Raw genomic sequence first — 23,990 nt, 5'->3', positions numbered from 1 at the left:
AGGTCCAATATATAAGCACATAACGGGGGAGTGCCACCAGCGAGCCTACGAGGGCAGTTCACAAGACTTCCTGTTTGCGGCGATCGAGTAGATTAACTATATAAACAACCTCGACGATTGCCTATAAACAGGGAATGATTTAAGTATATTTATATCGAGTCAATTTTAACTGTGAATTCAAAGATATGTCGAAATGCCATACGCTAAATAAATTTATTGTATTGTTGATCTACAAACGCCCATTACAAAGCCATTATCATTTGAATGGAATTGGTTATCTTTAATAGATAAACAATCTACCTTCTGTATCGTATACCAATAGGCCACTCCATTCTAGCATTTGATGTAGTTAAGCAATAATAACTCTCAAAATTTTTAAAAATATTATGAATTGACTGTACGCAAGAAATTAGTCTTCCCTCAAAAATACAGAAAAAGGATCTACACACTGTTGTGCAGAATTTTCAAAATAAAACCATTTTATTATTTGAACTTTTTTTACGGACGTATAAACAGATATGTTGTTTACAAAAATAAATTAAAGATCTACACTGTTAATGCTTTAGACAACCACTCTATAATGACAAAGTATTGGCGACGGGTCAATGAAGTAGGTTGCGCGCAGTGTTGCCATTTATAGGTTGTATAACCTTAACGTACGGTATGATTGTCCCCTCAGTAGGTACGTGTTCCAGATATTGTAACTTTCCTATTTTTATTATATTTATTACTTCGTACTCTTTGCCCTGAAAGAATGGAACTATTGGTAGTAGACGGAAAGGTAGAAGGTCAAAGACCAACAGGAAGATTCCCAACACGATGGGCAGATCAAATAAAAACTCTGATGGGAAACTCCCTATACGCAGCTGTCCATATGGCAGAGGAGCCAATGGAGGCAGCAAGCCAATAATATTTAGATTGTCACCATGCCCTGACAAGGCCTCGAAGAATGAGGAGCACTATTTTCCCATTTCTCGCAATGCTTAGATTTTTTTTCCTCTGTGTCCATGCTATTCTAAGCAATAGTAATATCTTAGTAACATGCAAAAATTCAGCTACGGGATCCAAGAATATTCGTTTTACTAAAAAAATCCGTACCTAAAAAGAACTTCCTTCTCCTTTCTAGTAAGATATAGTCCAATAAAATAAAGATAAAATCCAAAGTACATATATGGCTTTGTATCCGAATTTGAGTCAATCATAGATTAGTAAAAAACAGCCGATAAGCTTTGAGACGCTAGAAAACCTGAATGTATTATATTATTTTGTATCTTTTTTAGGCAATGGTTACACATGGAAGAGTAGAACTACTTGCTCACCCTCTGAGTCAAAAATATTTACAAATGAAATGGAACTCTTACGGAAAATACTTTCATTTAGCTAACGTTACATTTTACAGCGTATTTCTGGGTTTCATAACGGGATTTGCTTCACAATTAATGCAACAAGATAATTCAGACGTCGTCACTCCAATTGTCAATACAACGAATATGACTCACGCAGTAAGTATTAGTAAAATTATACTTTTATGTGTTCCTTTCATGTATTTGGTTGTATTGTGTTAAACATGGAAAAGTCCTAACATATAATAATCTAGTGATTTTGGTGGCCTTATAAAACTTACTTGTTGACTTATATGTGTTTATATGGAAGTATACTAAATCAGACATTTACGCTACGTAATTGTTTTCATTCATTTATTACAGTGGATGTTGGGAGCCAGTGTGGGAGATATCTGAGTAAAGTGTGATGTTATAACTTCTATACTTATTTATATCGGAGACAAACTTTCCATATTTAAAACAAAATCTTTATTACATCATCATCATTCTGACTTTACAACTCTGCGTGGGTCCTAGCCTCCTCAAGAATTTCTCTCCAGTCGTCCCTATCCATTGCCTTTCTCTGCCAAACACGTATTCTAATATTTCTCATGTCTTCATCGATGTTATCAAAAAAGCTTGTTCTGACTCTTTCTCTTCTTCTTTGACCAATTTTAATGATGAAAACACCAAACATGTTAAAAAGAATTCAATATACAGGGCATTTCAAAAATTACTACACACAAATTAAATGCACAATTAATTGAAATTTAAACCAAACAAACATGTGACTACATTACAAATTTAACTGTTGAGAATGAGGAAAGCACAAAAATGAATCTTAATCATATCACAACGGGGAGTTCAGAGAACAAAGCGAACGATGAAGTATATCAGATTGTGACAAAAAGACGAAAGAAAATAATGGGAACTGGAATTGGTTATAAGGATTTCCATTTAAAATCCGAAAAACCAGACAAAAAATTGTGGCTATTCATCTTAAAAGTTCCGAAAAATGTAAATGCGAAACACATCAAGAGTTTCATAATAACTAAGACAAACTGTAAGGAAATACAAGTAAAATTGTTACCAACTGACCATAGAAGAAGGGATTATAATCAATGTTTAATGATAGGTGTACTACCTGACTTAAGGGAAGAAATTTACAATCCAGCTTTTTGGCCGAAAAAAATTGGCATTGAACGATTGAACATTAGGTTAGGAAGAAGATTCTTAGATCAAAAGCATCATAATAGAGGTCTGTCAACTGGAGAAGATAGACCAAACTCTTTTTTAGTCAAGTAAACCCAAGAGAAACGTTACTTTTATCATCACCAGACAGTTGTTTAAAAATGCTCTAAATGCTCAATGTTTGACAAATAAGTTACTCAAACTTGAAGTCTTAACATTGTAAGAAACACCTGATATAGTTTGTCTATCAGAACATTGGTGTACTGAAAAAAACATCCAATCTATGATACTGAATGGATACAACATCGCCTCTTATTTTTGTCGAAAGTTCCATATCCATTTAGGATCCATCATCTACAAATCTACATCAAAGCTGATATTAAATTCAAAACATTAGATGTCTCTAACTTTGGTGAAGAAATGGTGTGTGAGTGCTGTCCAATTTCTCTGTTTATAGCCAATAGCAAAATGTGTGTTATTAGTGTTTATCGTTTTATGAGTTTTTCTTCAATTTTCAATCTTTTAATGAGTTTTTAGTAAATTTTAATCTGAGAGTCACATCTGAGGTTCCTACAAGTGTTTTCGTAGATAAAGTGGGTAAAACAACATCTACAAAATTGGACTACATATTAACAAATATCGAACCACATCTTTATAAATCAAATGTTTTCGAGGGGCACTCAGTGACCATAAAGTATTTTCACTTAGTCTAAATTTGCAAGGCAATAAAGTATCGAAAAAAGATAAAAAACCCATCAGTCACAGGGATATGTCAGATGAAAATATGTTGATGTTTAAAGCAGGGATTTCTTCTACAGTTTTTGATGAAGTTTATTCACAATTGAATAGTCGCAAATTCATTTATTGGCATTTTAGATTACAATCTAAATTTATATTGTCCAATAAAAACACGGTATAAAGCACACAAAACAAATAAGGCTACATAGGTAACAAATGAGGTAAGACACGCTAGTGAAAAACTAAAAAATCTACACTAGATAGCAAAAAATATAGAAAGTCTCGAGTCTCAAGTTACCTATAAACAGGCAAAAAAAGAATATAATTCTCTATTAATAAATACTAAAAAAAACTTTCATAGTGACTTAATTAATCAATCTTACAATATACCAAAAACAATTTGGAATTTAGTAAACATTGAAACTGGTAGGCAAAAGAACAGGTCTGATATTATTCTACATTATGCTAATAAAATTATTACCAAGTTTTGTGATATTCCTTATTCGTTTGCCTCATATTTTACTACAATTACAGAATACAATCTTCAAACTCGTTTTGGTACATCGTTGGCTTCTTCTTGTACTACCTCAAAAATGTCTAACAAAACATTTTTCTTTTTACCCGTAACTAAAATTGAAATAAAAAATACAATCGATCAACTAAAAAATAAGCCTAGTACTGGTATTGATAACATATCTGTAAAAATAATAAAACTGATAAGTGATCATATATCGATTCCTTTAACCCATTTAGTTAATCTCTCAATAACAACCAGCCTATTTCCAGTCATATTTAAAATGGCAAAAGTTATTCCAACCTTCAAAAAGAATGACCCTCATGATATTTCAAATTATAGACCAGTATCTGTCCTTAGCATAATTTTAAAAGTAATAGAGAAGGTTGTATACAACAGAATGTTAAATTTTATAGAAGAATACAATTTATTAACTTCAAACCAACACGGCTTTAGATTCAAAAACACTCACGGCTGCATGCAGCTTGTTTGAGCGTATTTATGATGAATTAGATAGTAGAAACCACGTGGCAGGACTATTTTTTGATATATCACGAACTTTTGACTGCTTAGACATAACATTTATTCGCAATAAATTAGATAACGTTGGTTTTAAAGGAATATTTCTAGAATGGGTAATAAATTTCTTAAGCGACAGGAAGAGTGTTGTTAAGATGAAAGAAAACCATACACGACAATTAAAGGAGTACCACAGGGATCCGTTCTGGGACGATTATTATTCCTAATTTTTATTAATGACCTACCAGATCACATAAGGGCAATTATAATATCAATGTTTGCTGATGATACCTCGTTAATAGTCTCTGCACGTACACTTAACGAATTAAAAATGAGAATGAAGACTGTTGTTGACTGCTTTATACGTTGGTGTAATACCAACAGACTAATATTAAACATTGACAAGACGGAAATTATTTATTTTCATTCATACAACTCACCTACCTATGACTATATCTTAACCATCCATGATAGAAACAATATGTTATCTTTAACTCACTCTACAAAGTTTTTGGGTGTGTTCATTGATTGTAATCTCAAATGGTCAGAGCAAGTGTATTCAGTGAACATGAAATTGAATAAAGCTTTTTATGCTATATCTAGAATTAAAAACACAGTACCCATCTCGGCATTAATGAATGTTTATTATAGTCTTGCTTACAGCCACATGTGCTATAATGTAATTTTGTGGGGGAACTCAGTAGATAGTAACAAAGTGTTCATTACCCACAAAAAAATTATCCGTAAAATTTTTAATTTGGATTATCAACAATCTTGTAAACCAACTTTTATTAAACATCAAATTTTAACTTTCTACTGCCTATATATCTATAACTGTTTACTTTATGTAAAAGAGGAAATCAATACATTTCCAGTAAATTCAGACAATCACTATTACAATACAAGAAGTGTTGAATCTTTACGAGTTCCTAAACTCAGAACTTCCAAATTTCAAAATTGCTTCAGATATATGGGACTGACCTTATACAATCATTTGCCAAAAACTGTGAAAGAAATACCACTTTCCTCTAAATTTAAAAAAATGTTAAAGATTTACTCTTAAGAAAAGCATATTATTCTATAAATGAATATCTTGAGGACAAACTGCAGTAGCTTCATATTTTACTTGTAAAAAATGTTATTTTATATATTTTATGTTTTGTCAATTTTTTTACACTGTGAATATTGTATTATATACATTAATGTTTTATATACTGAATTCTGTAGTGACGTATCCTATACATTTATTTTGAATGTCTTAAAGGATCAATAAAGAATTACTATAGTTATATATATATATATATATATATATATATATATATATATATATATATATATATTAATCTTAACGAAAACTTTGTATATTTACTAATCATTATATTGTAGGAATATGTAGAATACCACAAAAAACTTATCCTAACAATCCGAATCAGTCCGATGATGTACATCAGTGCCTTAGCAATTCTAGTCTACATAGGCATCAACATCTTCAGAGAATCCCTTCAGCTTTATCAACAGAAATTCCTTTACTGCATGGATCCAATCAATTTGGTAACGTGGTTACTATACATGTCGGCACTTATCATGGTTCTGCCCATATTTGGAGGAGTTATGTACGACTTGCAGTTTTCGTGCGCATCAATGACTGTGTTTTTGAGTTGGTTCAATCTCTTACTGCTATTACAACGATTCGATCAAGTTGGTATCTATGTGGTGATGTTTTTGGAGATTCTGCAGACCCTCATTAAGGTACTCATGGTGTTTTCTATACTTATCATCGCTTTTGGATTGGCTTTCTACATTTTGCTCTCCAGGGTAAGTACTTTTTATTTAAGTATATAAACTTTGGAAAAATCTCTTAAAAAACTATGTAGCGGAGATCAATAAAAATGCAAGCAAAATAAAAGAAAAGTTATGTCTAAATGTACTCTAGGTACTAGTTCATTGTTAAGTATATCTTCCTGAGAAACGAAATTATCTAGATTCGATTTGTACTATTAAGAGAAAACCATAAAGTATTACAAATGTTATTTCTTCAGCAAGAAGCACATTTTCTTAACACTGTGTATAGACAGCGAGCTATATTTTACTAATACAAAATACCCTTATTATGTACAGTACTGGTATTATAGTATAACAGAAATAACTAAAACCGCGAGCGCAAGTTCGAAGAATAGCCAAGACTGTTGCCTACTCTAAGTCAATTAGAATTTTAGAGTTTTGCTTTGCTTTCACGATATGTTAACAGAAGAAAATTATACATCATAATTATTATAACCAGTTTATAATATATATTATGACACTGCTAAAAATAAACTGCAGGCTCAAACTGCACACAGCTAGAAAAATACATCAGACAAAACAGCTCAGTATAAATAATACAGAAAAATTCCAAATGAAACTGATAAACAAAAAAAAAACTACAAATATTAAAAGACATAAATAAAACGTGGAATGAAATAAATAGCGGGATATATTGTAACGAAAATATTTTGCCTACCATAGGGTAAGATTATGGGGTATAAATAGGGGACAGAAACTATGGGGCGAAGATAGGGCAAGCAAATCAATCGTTACTGATGCGAACGACACTCAGTTGGTTGTTGGAGAGCTGGGGTCGTGGATAAGTGAAATAAATGGGTCGGATTGGGGCAGCTACAAAAAAACATGAAAGGGTACTTACATAAATCTCCTGGACAAAATGAAATAAGATATGGCAGACAAGGTTACCTCTAGCTATTTAAATTTGGACGCCGCTTCGAAGAAAACTTCCTGCTGGAAAAAGAAAGAAAATTTCTTCTTCCCTAAAGTCAAAAATACATACAAGGGTTAGGAGATTTTCTAAACTAAAATAAACAAAGGATCAGAGAAACAAATCAAACGTTTATTTTTGTCTCATACAAACAGTTATCAAACATAAAAATGGCACAAAAAATATACTATATAAATAGTTGCCAAATACAGAATAAAAAACTTACATGTGTCCGTTTACAAACTTCGTTTACAAAGGGGTTGGAGATACTACAAAACTTACAAATGTTATCGCACAGAGATTAATCTTTTTTTTAAACAAACAAAACAAATGAATATCGAAAAGAACAAAGCTAGCTGTCATATGTTAACATTATATTAAAAAAAACAATTAAAATGACAGCTGTTAAACCATAAAATTTACAATTTATTGTTTATTACAAATCCTTTAAATTTTAATGAAAGCAATTATTAATAATTATCAAAAAAATTGTCTGTCTTTACTTTAAAAATTAAAATGTTAATTATTACCTGGATTCACTGTTTAGCACTTAACTTTCAAAAAAAACTTGTTAACATCTATGAGACTGGAGCTGCAAAGGACATAACTCTCAACTTGAATAAAAATAAACCATTTCCATACGTAGGCAGGAACGATTGGAATAGAAACTTGATGGAGGAAATCAAGCTGTCGACGGGGACATTCTATATAAACATTTTCCAAATTTCATCAGTGCCGGTGTACTGCACAAATCTGATGGGTGGTTACTCTGATCTATTGCCACATTGCATAGAGTATCATCACCTTAACCGGTCTTAAGATATTACCAAAAAAAATTGAATCGACTCGCGATTCAAAATCTCTTCTGTCTGCTTTGCTTAGGGCTTAAATGTCGACTCTTCGATGCCTTACGTTTTACAAATTTCAACGCAAAATAAATTTCCCTTTGCGTCTCACAGCTAGTTTTTGCCTACAAACTTAAAACAAACAATCTACCCTTTTTTGACCTCGTTCTTAGCAACGAACCGACAAAAAACTTCTTGAGTATTTACTTTTAAATTGGTTAAACTGGAAATTTTTTACCTCACAATACATACAGAGAATAGGGGAATATTAATGTAAACAAAGACAAAAAAAAATATTAATACGTCTTAGAAAAACCGTATACCTGACTTTCAATATTATTTTAGGGGACTCGAAACAACTTTTAAATATTCCAGTTTATTGCGTTTTAAAATTCATTTGCAAACAGAAAAACGAAAATATTCCACCAAAATTAAAACGCTACAATATTCAGCGAAAAAAAAAAAGAGCGCACACCACGTAAAACCCAAAAGAACAAACATTTGATGTCAGAAGAAACCTAATAATTACTGGAAAAAAGAAGAGTTGTGGTACAACATACTAAAAAAAACAGAAAGAAATACTAAAGAAGTAGGGGAACTGAGCAGGAAAATAAAATTTATGTGCACCAGAGATAAAAAAAACATATAAATAACGTGTGTCAGGAACTGGAGCAACATGCAGACCGCCATTAAAGTCGAAAAATTTAAAAAAGTTAAATATTTGGCCCGAGAGCTCAAGTCCCAACTTTAAGCCATCCAAGATAATAATGGAGAAGTAAAAACAGAATTATACAAAGATACATCCAAAGATGCATCAGTCTCAGAACACAAAAAAATGTAATCAGAGAGGCAGAACCAATAATCCAACGAGCAGAAGTAGAAACAGCTCTCAACCAACTAAAAATCAAACAATACTAAGGGATCGATGCCATACCAGCGCAAACTCGCAAAGCAATGGGCGAGATTGGCGTAAATGTAATACTGGATATGTGCATAATGATATGGATCACAGATAAATGGCTTGATGAGTGATGCGAATCAACCTGTATCCCTATCCATAAAAAATCATGCAAGCACAATCCTGCCACATACGCAGCAAAAACATGAACTCTCAAAACAATCGATACAAGTAAGATCGAAGCCTTTGACATGTGAGTCTATAGAAAAATTCTACGCATGTCCTGGACAGAACATAGAACCAACCTGTCAATTCTGGAAGAGCTTCATATAAAAGGCAGGTTATTAAAAAAGTAAACCGAGCGTACCTAAATTACTACGGCCACATAGCTAGAAGAATAGACTCCATGGAACAACTGGAAGTAGAAGAAAAGTAGAAGGCCGAAGACTAAGAGAAAGAAAGTAGAAATTTCTAATACGATAGGCAGAACAAATGAAGTTTCTGGTGGAAAAATCCCTACATGAAGTCGTCCATATGGCACAGAATCACAGCCAATGGGAACAGCAAGCTTACGATATTTAGAGTGTCACCACGTCCTGAAAAGGGCTCAAGGAATGAGGATGAGAAGGAGGAAGATATTATGAAAACATCAATGTTGCTAAAGCTAAAATGTTCGTTGTAATTATTAAAAATGTGTTCTTAGGATTTTGTCTTCACAAACAATTACAACTAATCTACGAGTATCGCATAATAGCCAATTCGGTAGTATATTTTATGAACGGCATTAAACTGGTCATCCCCTTTGATTGACAGCGAAAATGGCCTTAATAACTTCTGCCATTTATGTATACACAGTCTCTAAACAACACATATGCAGAGCCTTAGGACACGAGTATCGGAAAATGGCCAATTTTATAGTATATTTCAAGGACGGCCTTAGACTGGTCATCCCCTTCGATTGGCAGCGAAAATGGCCTTGATAACTTCTGCCATTTATGTATACACAGTCTCTAAACAACACATATGCAGAGCCTTAGGACACGAGTATCGCAAAATGGCTAATTTCGTAGTATATTTCAAGAACGGCCTTAAACTGGTCATCCCCTTCGATTGGCAGCTAAAATGGCCTTGATAACTTCTGCTATTTGTGTATACACAGTCTCTAAACATCAACTATGCTGTTAACAGAGCCTTAGAACACATAAATTAATATATTCAACCAAGTAAAGAAATCCGATCTTACTGTATGGTGTGGAGGCCTGGACGCTGACGGAGACGCTCACGAGAAAACTAGAAGCATTCGAAATGTGGGTGTACCGACGCATTCTTCGTATATCCTGGACCGAACATGTCACCAACACAGAGGTAATCCAAAGAATCGGAAAGGAGAAAGAAATCGTGAACACAATTAAACAAAGAAAGCTTGAATATCTAGGCCACATATTGAGACACGATAAGTACCGTCTACTGCAATTGATTGTCCAGGGAAAAATAGACAGTAAGCGAGGGCCAGGCAGGAGAAGACACTCGTGGCTCCAAAATCTGAGGAAGTGGTTCGGGCTCACATCGGTCGAACTATTCAGAAGCGCCGCAAATAAGATCAGAATTGCCATGTTAATAGCCAACGTTCGCAACGGACAGGGCACTTGAAGAAGAAGAAGAAGTAAAGAAAGACGACCGATTTTTTTAAGAATGTAGTAAAAAACCATGGAAGGAATTATAGGAATACTGGTATATCCGAAGCACATAATCACCGTTAGATGCGTTTTTCTCGGAAATTGCTTGCCCTAGAGACTTCAGTAAGGTACACGCTACTTAACTATAAAAGACAGGGAAAAGATGTTTTTAGTCAAAAATAATATATGGTGGAACAAAAAAATTGACAATTTTATAAAGGGTAAACTCATCGCTGGTTGTGTCCTCTAGAAAATACATCAAAATTAATAATAAAGAATAATGCATTCCAAAAAATCTTCGCATGCAAAAGATTTATAGAATTGTCTGTAAAGTAAGCAAAATATATTTAAGAAAATGTGATGTATTTTTTTGGCCTATTCCAAATCGGCCTATCTTAACCCAAATAATCAATATTTCTGATCTATTGTCTAAATAAAAGTATTTCAGCTATCGTTTTGTTTGTAGCTAAGCTGGTATCTTGCAGTTTACTCGAATCGCCATTCATGAGAAGTCTTTTGATTTTATGTTTGGTAGAGCTAGCGCTAGACGCTACAAGCGTAGTCAAAATATTGATAATAAAAGAGAATTACAAACCGTGTTACATAAAATTTTATTTTAGGGTGAACACCTTTCATTTAAAACGATTCCAATGTCTTTAATCCGTACATTCTCCATGATGCTGGGAGAGATTGACTTCTTAGGTACCTACGTTAAACCATACTATTTGACCAATGATGGACAAGACAGGTCGTTTCTACCGTTTCCTATTCCAGCATTTATGATATTGGGTTTGTTTATGGTCCTCATGCCGATCCTGTTGATGAATCTGCTCATCGGTTTAGCTGTTGGAGATATTGAGTCTGTAAGAAGAAATGCTCAACTCAAAAGATTAGCTATGCAGGTAAATATATGTATTTTGTTTTTGTTTTTTTATTAATTAGATACTTAATCTAGATTACCGTTAACTAATAAAGTTAATTTTGCTGGCTATAAAATGTGAGAAGCTTACAATGATCAGATGTAAGCAGACAAACATAAAATCAGCCAAAGACAAAAAATAGTCGAAGCTCTTTTAAAAAGAAAAAAAAAACGCCCCAAAATAAAGAAACGGTGAAAGAAATATGAGGAACTTTAAAAATATAACGAAACGATTGGGATGACAAAAAGAACACAAGAAAGAAAATGGATAACCGGAGATACGTTAGAATTAATAGAAAAATGCTCCTAAACGGTGCTCCTAAAATGCTCCTACATGTGAAGAGATGTCAAATTCCTAAATATACTTAAACGTAAACAATTACAAACATACCTACTAGTCGTACCTAGGTACAACTCACCTTCTACTCTCTCTACTGATATTTTACAATCCTTCTGCCAAATGAGTATGCCATTATAAATATTATCACGCGGTTTTTGATGCATTTCGCCCGTTTTATATAAACTGGATGTTTCATAATTTGTGAATAATTTTTAGGTTGTATTACACACAGAATTAGAACGAAAGCTGCCGAAATTTGTATTAGAAAAAGTTGACAAGATGGAAATTGTTGAATATCCCAACGATGCTAAATCAAAGGGACGTTTCCTGGATGTGATTTTAAGGAAATGGTTTGGAAATCCTTTTTCTGATGACGGTTAGTATAAAATAATAAATACCTTTATTATACCTAGTAATAGGTATTGTTTACTGACCGGTTTGGCATACTTTAATATGCTATGCATCCTCATGCTACCACCACCAAAAAGACTGGTTGTAGGCGAGTTGATATATATATATATATATATATATATATATATATATATATATATATATATATATATATATATATATATGAAACGTAAATAACAATTTATTGTGGTGGTGTATCGGGTATGTGGTCTTTTATTTGAAAAAAACTCCTTTTTCTTTTATTTCTCTATATTTCGCTGATTTTTTGTCAGCTTCACCAGGAGACAACTAAAATATGGTTAAAATTTGTATAAATATAAGGTTTTTTTTATTATTATGACACAATCTTTAGTAATACTACTACTACTTGTCGGTTTATAACGTTCTCCGCCGTTTTCCGACTTCCAATCGCCACTTAGACCGGTTGTTCCATAGATCTTCTTCTATGGCCCTCTCTCTCAGTTCTTTATTTATTCCTTCGCTCCAACTTTTTCTCGGTCTACCTCGTTTTCTCTTTTCTTCTGGTTGCCACTTTAGTATTTCTTTTGGCATTCGTTGTTCGTCCATTCTTTGTAAGTGTCCGAACCAGATAAGTTGTTTTGTTGTTAGGTCATCTGTGATTGTTCGTTTGATTCCCATTATTTCTCTAATGCGTTCGTTGGTAATCCTTTCTCTTCTAGATCTTCCTGCGGCTCTTCTCCAAAAATCCATTTCCGTCGCTTTCAGCGTTGACAGTGTTCTTTCTTTCAGTGGCCATACCTCACAGCTGTATAAAGTGATACTTTTTACTATAGTCTCATATATCCTCTTTTTATTTTCTTTGCTGATGGATTGGTCCCATAAAATGGTGTTTAACATTGTGATGGCTTTTCTCCCTGACGTATTGCTCTCTCTTATGGCTTTGTCTAATGTTCCATCTTGTGAAATAGTGATACCTAGGTATTTGTAGTCACAGCAGTGCTTTATCGTAGTGTTATCGTCTAATATGAGATCTTTTTGTTCTGCTCCAATGCACAGGTATTCGGTTTTCTTTTTATTTACTTCTAGACCCCATATATCATACTCTTCAATTAATTTTCGTGCCATATAGTTTAAATCGTCATCTTTAGTAATCAAAACACAATTAAAGTTCTATAAGCTAATTTGCTGGCTACGGAGCAACGGGCTCCTGTTGGCATGGTGAGGTCTTCTCCAGTGACAAGACCACTTTAACCGGTTTTCAGGTCAGCTGGCCAGTTCCTCTTGAGTCTCCTATTGGCTTGGTGTTCTAGCAGAGGTTGGAGTAAGGGGTTACTATGCGATTCCAGTGCTTCATGGTGCCTCGTGCTGTATTTAGTGATTACATCCTGTACGAATGGGATTCTTAGGTCTTCATGAAGTGTTAGGTTTGACACATACCAAGGTGGATCAGCTATCGTTCGGAGTATTTTAGATTGGCATCTTTGAATTATGGCTGTGTTTGACTTGCTCGCACATCCCCAGAGTTGGATTCCATACGTCCAGATAGGTTTTATGATGGTTTTGTATACAAGGATTTTGTTTTCAAGGCTCAGTTTCGATTTCCTGCCTACTAACCAGTTTAGATCTTTCATTCTTAGGTCAATTTGTTTCCGCTTCTTAAGAATATGTTCTTTCCAGGTGAGTTTTGAGTCAAGATGTATTCCTAGATATTTAGTGCTAGAGGTTTGGGGAAGTTGGATATTGTTAAGTGAAACTGGGGGACACTGGTCTCTTCTCAAGGTAAAAGTCACTTGGACTGATTTTGTTTCATTCATTTTAATTCTCCACTTGTAAGACCATGTCTCGATTTTATTCAGTTATACCTGTAGAATGTTAGATGCTATAATTGGATTTTCGTCGGCTGCAAGAATGACAGCATCATCTGCAAACGTATCAGTGATGGTTTCATTAGTGGAAGGTAGATCTGCTGTGTATAGCACATATAATATTGGTCCAAGAACGCTGCCCTGTGGAACACCAGATTTTATAGGAAAATTATTGGAATTACTTTCATTCACTCTTGTTCGGAATTCTCTCCCACTCAGATAGAATTTTAACAGTTTCAGGTACGTGATCGGTAAATATTTCTTAATTTTGAAAATCAGGCCTGTGTGCCAAACCTTATCAAAGGCTTGACTAACATCTAGAAAAGCAGCTGTGCAGTTGTGTTTGCTTTCCATTGCAGAATTTATGGTGTGTACTATTCTATGAACCTGCTGTATTGTCGAGTGTTTTTTTTTTTCGAAAGCCAAATTGGTGGTTGGGTATCCATTCCTCCGTATTGTGGTCTGAGTTAATTTTTTGTAACAGTAACCTTTCAAGTAATTTGGATACGACTGGTGGTAGGCTTATTGGCCTATATGATGAAACCTCGTTTGGATTTTTTCCTGCTTTTGGGATTAGTATTATTTCAGCGGTTTTAAAGAGCTTTGGCCAGTAGTTTAATCGTAGAATAGCATTGAAGATAAGAGTAATTAGTATGATTCCTTTATCTGGTAGTTCCTTCATCATCTTGGGTGTTATAGTGTCCAGCCCAGGAGCTTTTCTTACATTTAAATATTGGATTTCTTGTTGAACTTCATTTTTGATTAGTGGTCTGATTACTGGTATGTTCTCCGGAATGTTATTTATGTCCCTTTCAATTTCAGTATCTGGAGCGTCGTTGTTGGGAGTAAATACTTGAGTTAGGTGCTCGGTAAAAAGCGTTGTTTTTTCTTCATCACTTCTGGCCCACTGTAGTGTTGGTCCCTGTTTGTTTCTTAAATATAAAGTGAGAATAAATAATGAATTACTTTCAGATTTAGAGTTTAAAATATTTAAAGATATTCTTGTACATAATACGTTCAAAACAGTACTAACAATATTGGTTAAAAGTACCTAGATCACTAGTAATTAAATATAAAAAGCAAACAAAAACAACCAAGAAACAATTAAAATACAATAAAATTACACATTAAAAATATACAGGGTGATTTAAAATATAATTGTAAACAGAAAAATTATTTTAACATACTAAGAATATTACAGTAGATATTGCACATCTGTCCCGTGTCTGCCTTGTAATTTACTGCATATTTTTCTCTATTAATATGACACATTTCTAAAAACAATCTTTTTTGTAATTATTCTCTTGTTGTAGATCCCTGACATTTGAGTAGTCACATTGATGCCCAGTTTTTAAGTAATAGTCAACTGCCGCACATGTATTCTTCTTTTTTGTGCAGTCACTTTTGTGCTGTGTGACCCTTTGTTTTAGCCATTGAGAAGTTTGGCCAACTTAACAGCTCTGGCAATCCAAACAAGGCAGTTTGTAGAGAACATTAGTTTTATTTACAGTTGGTGTCTTGTCTTTTACTTCAGAAAACAGTTGTCGGTTTTCTAATAAATTATATTGGACAATTTTAATGTTGGTAAATTGTTTAAATAAACTAGTCACAGAAGGTGTTTGACGAAGCTGACAAAAAATCAGCGAAATATAGAGAAATAAAAGAAAAAAGAGTTTTTTCAAATAACAGACCGCATACCCGATACACCCCTACAATAAATTGTTATTTACGTTTCATATATATATATATATATATATATATATATATATATATATATATATATATATATATATATATATATATATATATATATATAAATATATATATATATATATATATATATATATATATATATATATATATATATATCTATATATATATATATATAGATATATATATATATATATATCTATATATATATATATATATATATATATATATATATATATATATATATATATTGTTATGAGTGTTTATTTTGACTTTAATCTTAGTTTATTGAGCCAATAAAAAAGAATTATAACTTATTTGTTATCAAAAGTAAAATAATCCTTATATCACCTGTGTTCGATGGATTCAAAAGATTTTCTAGTTGTCTTTTATTGTGATAGAGAAGAAAGGATAAGAATACAAATATATTATATTACAAAGATTTACGTTTCTTAATTTTATATGAACGAATAAAACAATTATTAAATTCTGTCGTTATCTTATCAATCAGCATAAAAGAAAATAAATCAAATTTTTATAATAATAAGATTATAAAGCTACATACATTTATATTTCGTGAAAACCAATTTTACTTAAAACTTTCTTTACTTGAAACAAGAAACAACAAAACTTTAAACTTTTGATTAGCCTAACAAAACCTCAGTTCTTAAATTTGAATGCTAATGTCCATGATGTCAAAACGATCCTTCACAGATATAAAATTCAATTGTACAAACACTTACAGCTTATTTTCTTCTTGAGTTGTATGTTGGAACATACCCAGAAAAGTCCAGTCTCCTCAACGATATGATCTCTCCTCAACGATGTGATCTCTCCTCTTTTGGCACCTCGGCTCCTTCTTAACGTCTCTGCAAACCTCCTGCAGACTACACAACAAACACCTGATTCACTTCTCCAAACTCAGCTACTTATTTATGACACCAGGACCTCCTTTTGTCAACTTGATGCCGTAAGAATACTTTCACATATACTTTATAAAATGCCCGCGGTAGATACAAGGACCTCTTTTAATCTACTTGTTATCTCCTTCTGCAAACTATTCACTTCTTTTCGTTACGCCGGTATCCAAACTCACGAACCACACCCTATCTTGAGACAAACGACTGTTTCCTTTCGATGACCAAAATATCACTGCCTCCGGTCTCATGATCGGCTCACAAATTCCCATTTAAAAACGACCGTCCAATCAAAAGCTCAAATTGTGTTTACCATGATTTTGGAAAAGCCTAATTTCGGTTTCAGAGAAAAACTAAATAGCTTACTTTAAAATTGGTTTTGTCAATACATCATTTATACATATTTCAAAAGATTAGAATATGGTCATTTAATACTCGACTATACAAACAATGAAAAGATTAACTTACAGGTAAAATGTCTTCTAATTCTAAACAAAGGTTTTTTGATAATTTTGTTTGAAACGGAAAAAAGGTCGTTTGCCAAACAAATTTCTATTCTTATCTACACTAAATCTTATCTTAAATTACTATATACATTTTTGTTTATAATGATATCTTAAAATTTTATTCCGATGGATATTTTTATTTATTTTTCTTTGGTTGGGAGAGAAAAAGTATGACAATATATATATATATATATATATATATATATATATATATATATATATATATATATATATATATATATATATATATTTATATATATATATATATATATATATATATATTTTTAGTGGATTTTCTTGGGCTTAGGTTCATAAAAAAATTTGATTTGATACTAAGGCATTTTTTATATTTTTTTGACGTTTCGGCAGGAATATATATATATATATATATATATATATATATATATATATATATATATATATCTATATATATATATATATATATATATATATATATATATATATTTATGTATATATATCTATATATCTATATATATATATATATATATATATATATATATATATATATATATATATATATATATATTCCTATATTTTTAGGCAATATCAAGTATTTAGTTTAATAAACTTTTTATTCCTTAATTTTTAATTTTTAGCTGGAGTAGATATAGCTATGGATAATACCGAAGATTATATAGTAGCAGAATTGGAAAAGACAAAACGTAAACTGAAAGATATCACCAAAGCTTTGGAAACACAACAACAGTTTTTGCGCCTCATCGTTCAGAAAATGGAAATAAAGACTGAAGCGGACGATGTAGACGAAGGTGTATCGTCTAGTAACATGGGCTCAAGTAACGCCAGTGCGAGCAAGTGGACCTCTCCTAAAATTCGAAAAAAATTAAGATCTGTCTTAAGTTTTAATAATAAGGGTACTTCTTAAAGATTATGGCGAAGTAAAACGGCATTTTGTATGAAATAAAGAATATTAGGATTTAGTATTGAGTATCATAAGTTATTTCACAATGTTAACTATTGACTTATTTTCTATTATTTGTATTAACTACTATATTTTATATTCTACTTGTAAAAGAAAAAGTTATCTGCCTTCAAGTGAAGTTGATGTCCACTATTAACGATTTAAGAGCCTAAAATTGGAGGTTTTCATTTTAGTTTTTTGTTTTAGTTTAATAATTTGCATTTTAATCTCTTGTTCTTACTCATTTGATAACGTCGTGGACTCCTAATCATCTTAAGTATCTTCGTTATTTATAAATAATAAGAAAGATTGGAAAGATACGATTTCAAACATCAGATTTATGGTCTGTTTTGCTAATATGTCATAACGATCGATGTTTGCTCACTCGTTTTATTTTTTCATGTATAACGTATGGTCCTAAAGTTTTGGAAAAAATTTCAAAAGCATATAACTCTGACCACAATAATCTTATATTTTTATTAAATTATTCAACAATTTAACTTAACTATCCTTATTATAAATCAAAATTCAAATGACAGACAAGGGACCATTTTCGATTTGCCTAATAATTCTCCTTACACGTTGCATCATCCTTTGGACGACCTCGGCGTCAATTTTTCTAATTTTTGTATATATGCGGCGTCTTAACTGTTCCTGATTTTGTGCTTCCCATCCGTTATTATAGACTTTCCGACTTAATATTACCCAAAACTCTTCAATTGGACGAGCCTGAGATAGGTTGGGGGGATTGTCTGCTTTCGGTACAAAGGTAATATTGTTAGTTTCGCACCAGTCCCTTGTGATCCTCGCGTAATGACATGAAGCAAGATCTGGCCAAAAGACTATTTGATCATTTGCATGATGTGTGTTCACAAACTGAAGCAATTTAGAGAGACATCTTTGAATATAAATATTTGCGTTTAAGGCTTCGCCTCGAACAACACCAATGTAGAGCTGTGAGATAAAGCCAGCCTCAGAAATTGCACACCACACCAATATTTTGTCCTCAAATTTTTTCTTACTTTTGAATTTTATTTCATCAGGTACATTTTCGTAATCGTTCGTGTAAAACCCATCGTTACCATTCATCTCAGAGTTAGACAAAGTAAAATATTTTTCATCGTCCATCACGATCAACTTGTTGATGAAATCTACTCGCCTTAACGCGCGGCAACATCTCGGAATTCTCTCTAATTGATTCTCTGTGGATTTTGGAGCTTTCCTTCTTTTCCGGTAGATAATATTGTTACTCGATAGGGTCCTGTATACTGTAGTCTTTCCAACATGAAATATTCTGGCCAGTTTTCGCTGTGAGACCCCAATTTTGTTCTTAGCTGCTTCAATCAGTCTTGCCTCTCTTATATGGTTCAAAATCCGCGGTCAGCCACTGTTACGCACGTTAACACATGGTATCCCTTCTTCACATTCTCTGATTGTGCGATAAATTGTCGATTTGCTTATGTTTTGATCTCGATAAATATTAACAATATCTCGTTTCGACATTCGCCCAACCATATTATAAACACCTCGACGAATATCAATTTTATAAGACATTTTGTAGAGCACAAACCAAAATATTCTGATTTGTTTATTAAATGTCAATAACTGATGACATTTCAATTCCATGGCCTTCTTTGTTAAATGCATTTTGCTTCTCAATCAGACCAGGTGAAATTTTTCCCAAAACTTTAGGATCATACGTTATTTGTGTATATTTCTTTATGTTGGAGGTGGCCATTTAAAGACTTGTAAGTTGTTTTTGATTCGTATTAATATAAATCTGTCTACGTTGATTGCTTCTATATCACACTTGCTTATAAGGTTTTCGTTACTTTTTCTTCGAATTCTTGCGTTAAAATCTCCTAATAAAATATTTCTCTGATAATTGTTCATAAAACGTATCTTTCAGAGCAACAGGAACGTTATTGTTTACTTTATAATTCCGAGTATTTTAATTTTTATTTCAAACATACACACATTCATCTTAATTATTTTTACAGAGATTGCTTCCCACTAAGTTGTCTTTCTACACCTTTATATTTTATGTATTATAATAAATAGGTATCATCAACATCAGAAAAACGGTCGTATGGTCCAATGTTTTCTGAGCATTTCCCTTTCTCTTCGGTTGTTAATAGTACATCCATGTTCATTTCGTGGATAAAATCATTTATCTTTTTGGATATCCCCTCCTGTACACTCGATATACTTATCTTTATTATCCGTTTCCTTCGCACCGTTTGTCTTCGGTTCCTAGTCCTAGCCTAAGGCTGTGTATCGGTTGTTTTAACAATGGATATTTTTACTAGAACAGTTGGTTGGCATGCTTATCTTTTCCTCTTTTTCGTGGCTTAGGATCAGCTGTGGTAGTTTGAAAGCTACGTTCGCCAACAAACTAACTCAGGTGGATTTATATATGTGCTTCTCTGTCAAATAATCAGATGCGTAGACTAATAATATGATGATATGGAACTGGAAGGTGTGGACACCTTCATATACTTAAGATCGTTACTGACTAAACACAACAACGTCATAGAAAAAATTAAAAGAAGAATAGTGCTGGCCGAGTGGCTTCTTCGTTCGGTGCCTTGTTAGATCCTCCTAACGTTGGCAACTAGATTGGATAAGCTGAACGTTTTGTACTCTCCTTTAAGAATATACCCAAGCTACATACTTTATTAGTTTTTAATAACTCACGAACGGCATTTGCTCTATTTAAAATAGTTTTTTGAACTACATCGCTGACCAGGTTATTCTTACAGCGACCACATCTTAAACGCCTCTAGGCGATTGAGATGTGGTGATTTGGACTTTAAAGTGAACTTTAAAGTCGAGACCTCGATACCATGTAATAATATTGACCCAATGTAGAATTTGATCATTCTTGTTTATCTATCTGTAAGTAGAATTATGGTCGTCAGGTTGGCGACTAAATATCAAATTTTGACCTAGATGCCTTCATTCTTAGACCCATTTCTCTTTTTGTCTTTGCAAGATAAATTCTTTATCTTGCAAAGCCTGATTGAAAATTATATCCGAGTAGATATTAAATAAAAGCGGGGATAAACAGCGTCCATGTCTAACGCCTCATTAAATATAACATTCCTCGGTTGAATTCCCATCAACACATATGACTGCTTTCAGCTTCCAATACAATTTTTCTATAATATGTAGGTCTCTACCATCAAAGCTTTAGCTTCATAATATGTTCAAAATCGTTCCATGTTGTACCCTATCGAAAGCATTTTCTTAATCGATGAAAGCCACATAAATATCTTTACGTTGGTCACGACATTTTTGGAGAAGTAGATTTAAGCCAAAAAGTGCTTCACTGGTACCTCAAGCGTTCCTAAATCCAAACTGGGATTCGTCTAGGTCTCTTTCGCATGACTTCTTCCATGAATAATGCGAAGAAAGTTTTTTAATGTTTGGATCGTAACACTAATCAACTAAATGTGACTTGAGAAGAAAAATGGCCTTGGAATTATCCTGTAAAATAAAATATACCATGTATGGATCACTAATAATCATTCACTTTCATTCATAAAACATAGTCACTTTCGGAGAAGGATCAAGAACGGCTTAAACGCTTTGAACGAAAGATGATAAGAAAAGCATATAAAGAAGTATAAGAGCAAGTATTGTTGCGCAGATGTTTAAACTTTGCACAGATGTTGTATAGAAGTTATGCGAAATCTGACATCGTGAAATTCATTAACATCTATTATTGTTCTGAAGCTATTTTCTTGTGGCATTTTAAATTAATTAATATTTAAATGGGAATAAGCCACAATTAAAGGTTAAAATACATTTATTGACGTTTCAATTTCCACTTCGGAAATCGTTCTCAAAATACAAACATTAGTAAATTAAACAAATTTTGTTTTTGTTACTTAGTGAAAAATTCTTCTAATAATTTAATTTTATCTGACTCATCTATATTGACAATTCAGACATACATTATACATTTTAAAGTAGACGACTTTAAAATGATATTGCCAATATTGTTGAGTTGCGTTCCTGGGACGACTTTACTTATAAGATAGTTCATTCGATTACATGAAATCAACTTTAACGTGAGAATATCCATCAGAAAAAATCATAACATGTAATTCGTCTTTAAAAAGACAAATACATGCCATGATGACAGTAAAATTCTCCCGTTAGTGATTCCATAGTAAATTATGAGGGAAAAACCAGGAAAAAACCTCATAATACTATCCCGACATGGTAAGTATTTGATCTTGCATTTAGTTTACCTTCAATAAATACCAAATTCCGATTTTATATGTTTGTTATTTAAAAAATATAAATGATGTATTCTCTATATGTTACTGACTTACCAATACTGGTATTTTCCTTTTAATAACTTCCTCTTTCAATATGGGTAACCAGATCCTACTACATTCTGCCGAGGAATTCGCGACGCAATTGGTCTCATTTAGCATAATAGCTAAAGAGCTTTTTAAAGACGAATTACATGTTATGATTTTTTCTGATGGATATTCTCACGTTAAAGTTGATTTCATGTAATCGAATGAACTATCTTATAAGTAAAGTCGTACCAGGAACGCAACTCAACAATATTGGCAATATCATTTTAAAGTCGTCTACTTTAAAATGTATAATGTATGTCTGAATTGTCAATATAGATGAGTCAGATAAAATTAAATTATTAGAAGAATTTTTCACCAAGTAACAAAAAAACAAAATTTGTTTAATTTACTAATGGCTGTATTTTGAGAACGATTTCCGAAGTGGAAATTGAAACGTCAATAAATGTATTTTAACCTTTAATTGTGGCTTATTCCCATTTAAATATTAATTCATTAACATCTCCCATAGATATCATAAACAGAATAGGACCAGTGGTACGACGAGGAACCAGAGGAATAACTAAACTAAGATACCTGGACAACTAAGAGGACGTCACAAAATCAGAGTTAAAGGGTCGAGAACCTTTGTCTAAAACATAAAAGAATAAAGGATTTTCTAAAGAAAACTTTGGCTCGTAATGAGTTCCAACGCCATTGATGATGATTGAGCTTATGATAATTTTACTAATTCACTTTCATTTTTTTGTATTTATTGACTCAGTTTTAACAATCTACAAACCTTAATTGTTTTGTCCTCAGATTTATAGTCCAATTTTCGATTAATTTTAAGTATTGTTGTGAGTTTTTATCTAATATTGGGCGAAATAAAATTGTTATCTCCTAGATACTCAATTCTAAATAATCCTCAATTTCATACACGCATGCTGTAAAGTTGTTGTACCTGTCCGTTCTAGTCATAGAGTCTATAAAAAGTTAAGATAAATTAAAATAAATGTATTCTTAAGTGTGACAAGATATATTGCATGAATTTAATTAATGTGCAGGTGTTAAGATTCAAATTTTTAATTTTTGTATATTGACAAAAAAAAGCACTCGTGTCAATTTTCAAAAATAAATATGTTCCTCACAATTTGTTGTATATTATTTCTTAGTGTACGGGACTGTAAGGGATTGTAAATAATCAGATTTCAGCTCAACCGCCAACTTCATTTACTCGGATTTTAATTAGAGGGTGGAACGAACGATATTTTCGTTATGAGAGTCTTTATGTCGAAGGGAACCGAATGCAGTCATCTTTTTTATTGAGACAATTTAACCTTTTTTCAACCTCTATGACTTCTTGAATAATTCTTACTTAATAGAAGCGGATCGGGGCTGTGGTTCTGGTGTTTTCAAAATCAATTTTGTGACCTGTATAAAGATGGTGTTGACGTAGAGCTAAAATTGAATCAGAATTGCGAACAAAAATGGAATGTTTATAAATCCTGTTTTAAATTCCACGATTTATTTTGCTTACATAAGATCGGGGGAGAAAGGAAGATTATTCTTGCTTAATAGAAGTGGATGGGGGCTATGATGGTTCTGGAGGTTTTAAAATCAATTTTGTGACCTGTATGAAGAGGGAGTTCA

At 32.5% G+C, this 23,990-nt stretch overlaps 1 protein-coding gene across 2 annotated transcripts in view; it reads left to right on the top strand.

Moving 5' to 3' along the window:
- The window catches only part of TrpA1 (Transient receptor potential cation channel A1), a 299,380-nt gene extending 277,572 nt beyond the window's left edge, over positions 1-21,808 (top strand). The window contains exons 16-20 of one of the 2 annotated variants that reach the window (XM_072544022.1): positions 1,281-1,502; positions 5,671-6,099; positions 11,076-11,357; positions 11,931-12,090; positions 17,702-21,808. In XM_072544022.1, coding sequence (XP_072400123.1) covers positions 1,281-1,502; positions 5,671-6,099; positions 11,076-11,357; positions 11,931-12,090; positions 17,702-17,988 — 1,380 coding nt within the window. In that variant the 3' untranslated portion in view covers positions 17,989-21,808. The remainder of the gene's footprint in view (positions 1-1,280; positions 1,503-5,670; positions 6,100-11,075; positions 11,358-11,930; positions 12,091-17,701) is intronic. The other variant, XM_072544021.1, reaches the window with a different exon arrangement.
- Positions 21,809-23,990: the final 2,182 nt, after the last annotated feature.

This window comes from Diabrotica undecimpunctata, chromosome 9, assembly GCF_040954645.1.
Source record: "Diabrotica undecimpunctata isolate CICGRU chromosome 9, icDiaUnde3, whole genome shotgun sequence".
NCBI lineage: Eukaryota > Metazoa > Arthropoda > Insecta > Coleoptera > Chrysomelidae > Diabrotica > Diabrotica undecimpunctata.
The sequence above is the reverse complement of the archived record's forward strand: the minus strand, read 5'-3'. Positions and strand labels throughout refer to the sequence as shown.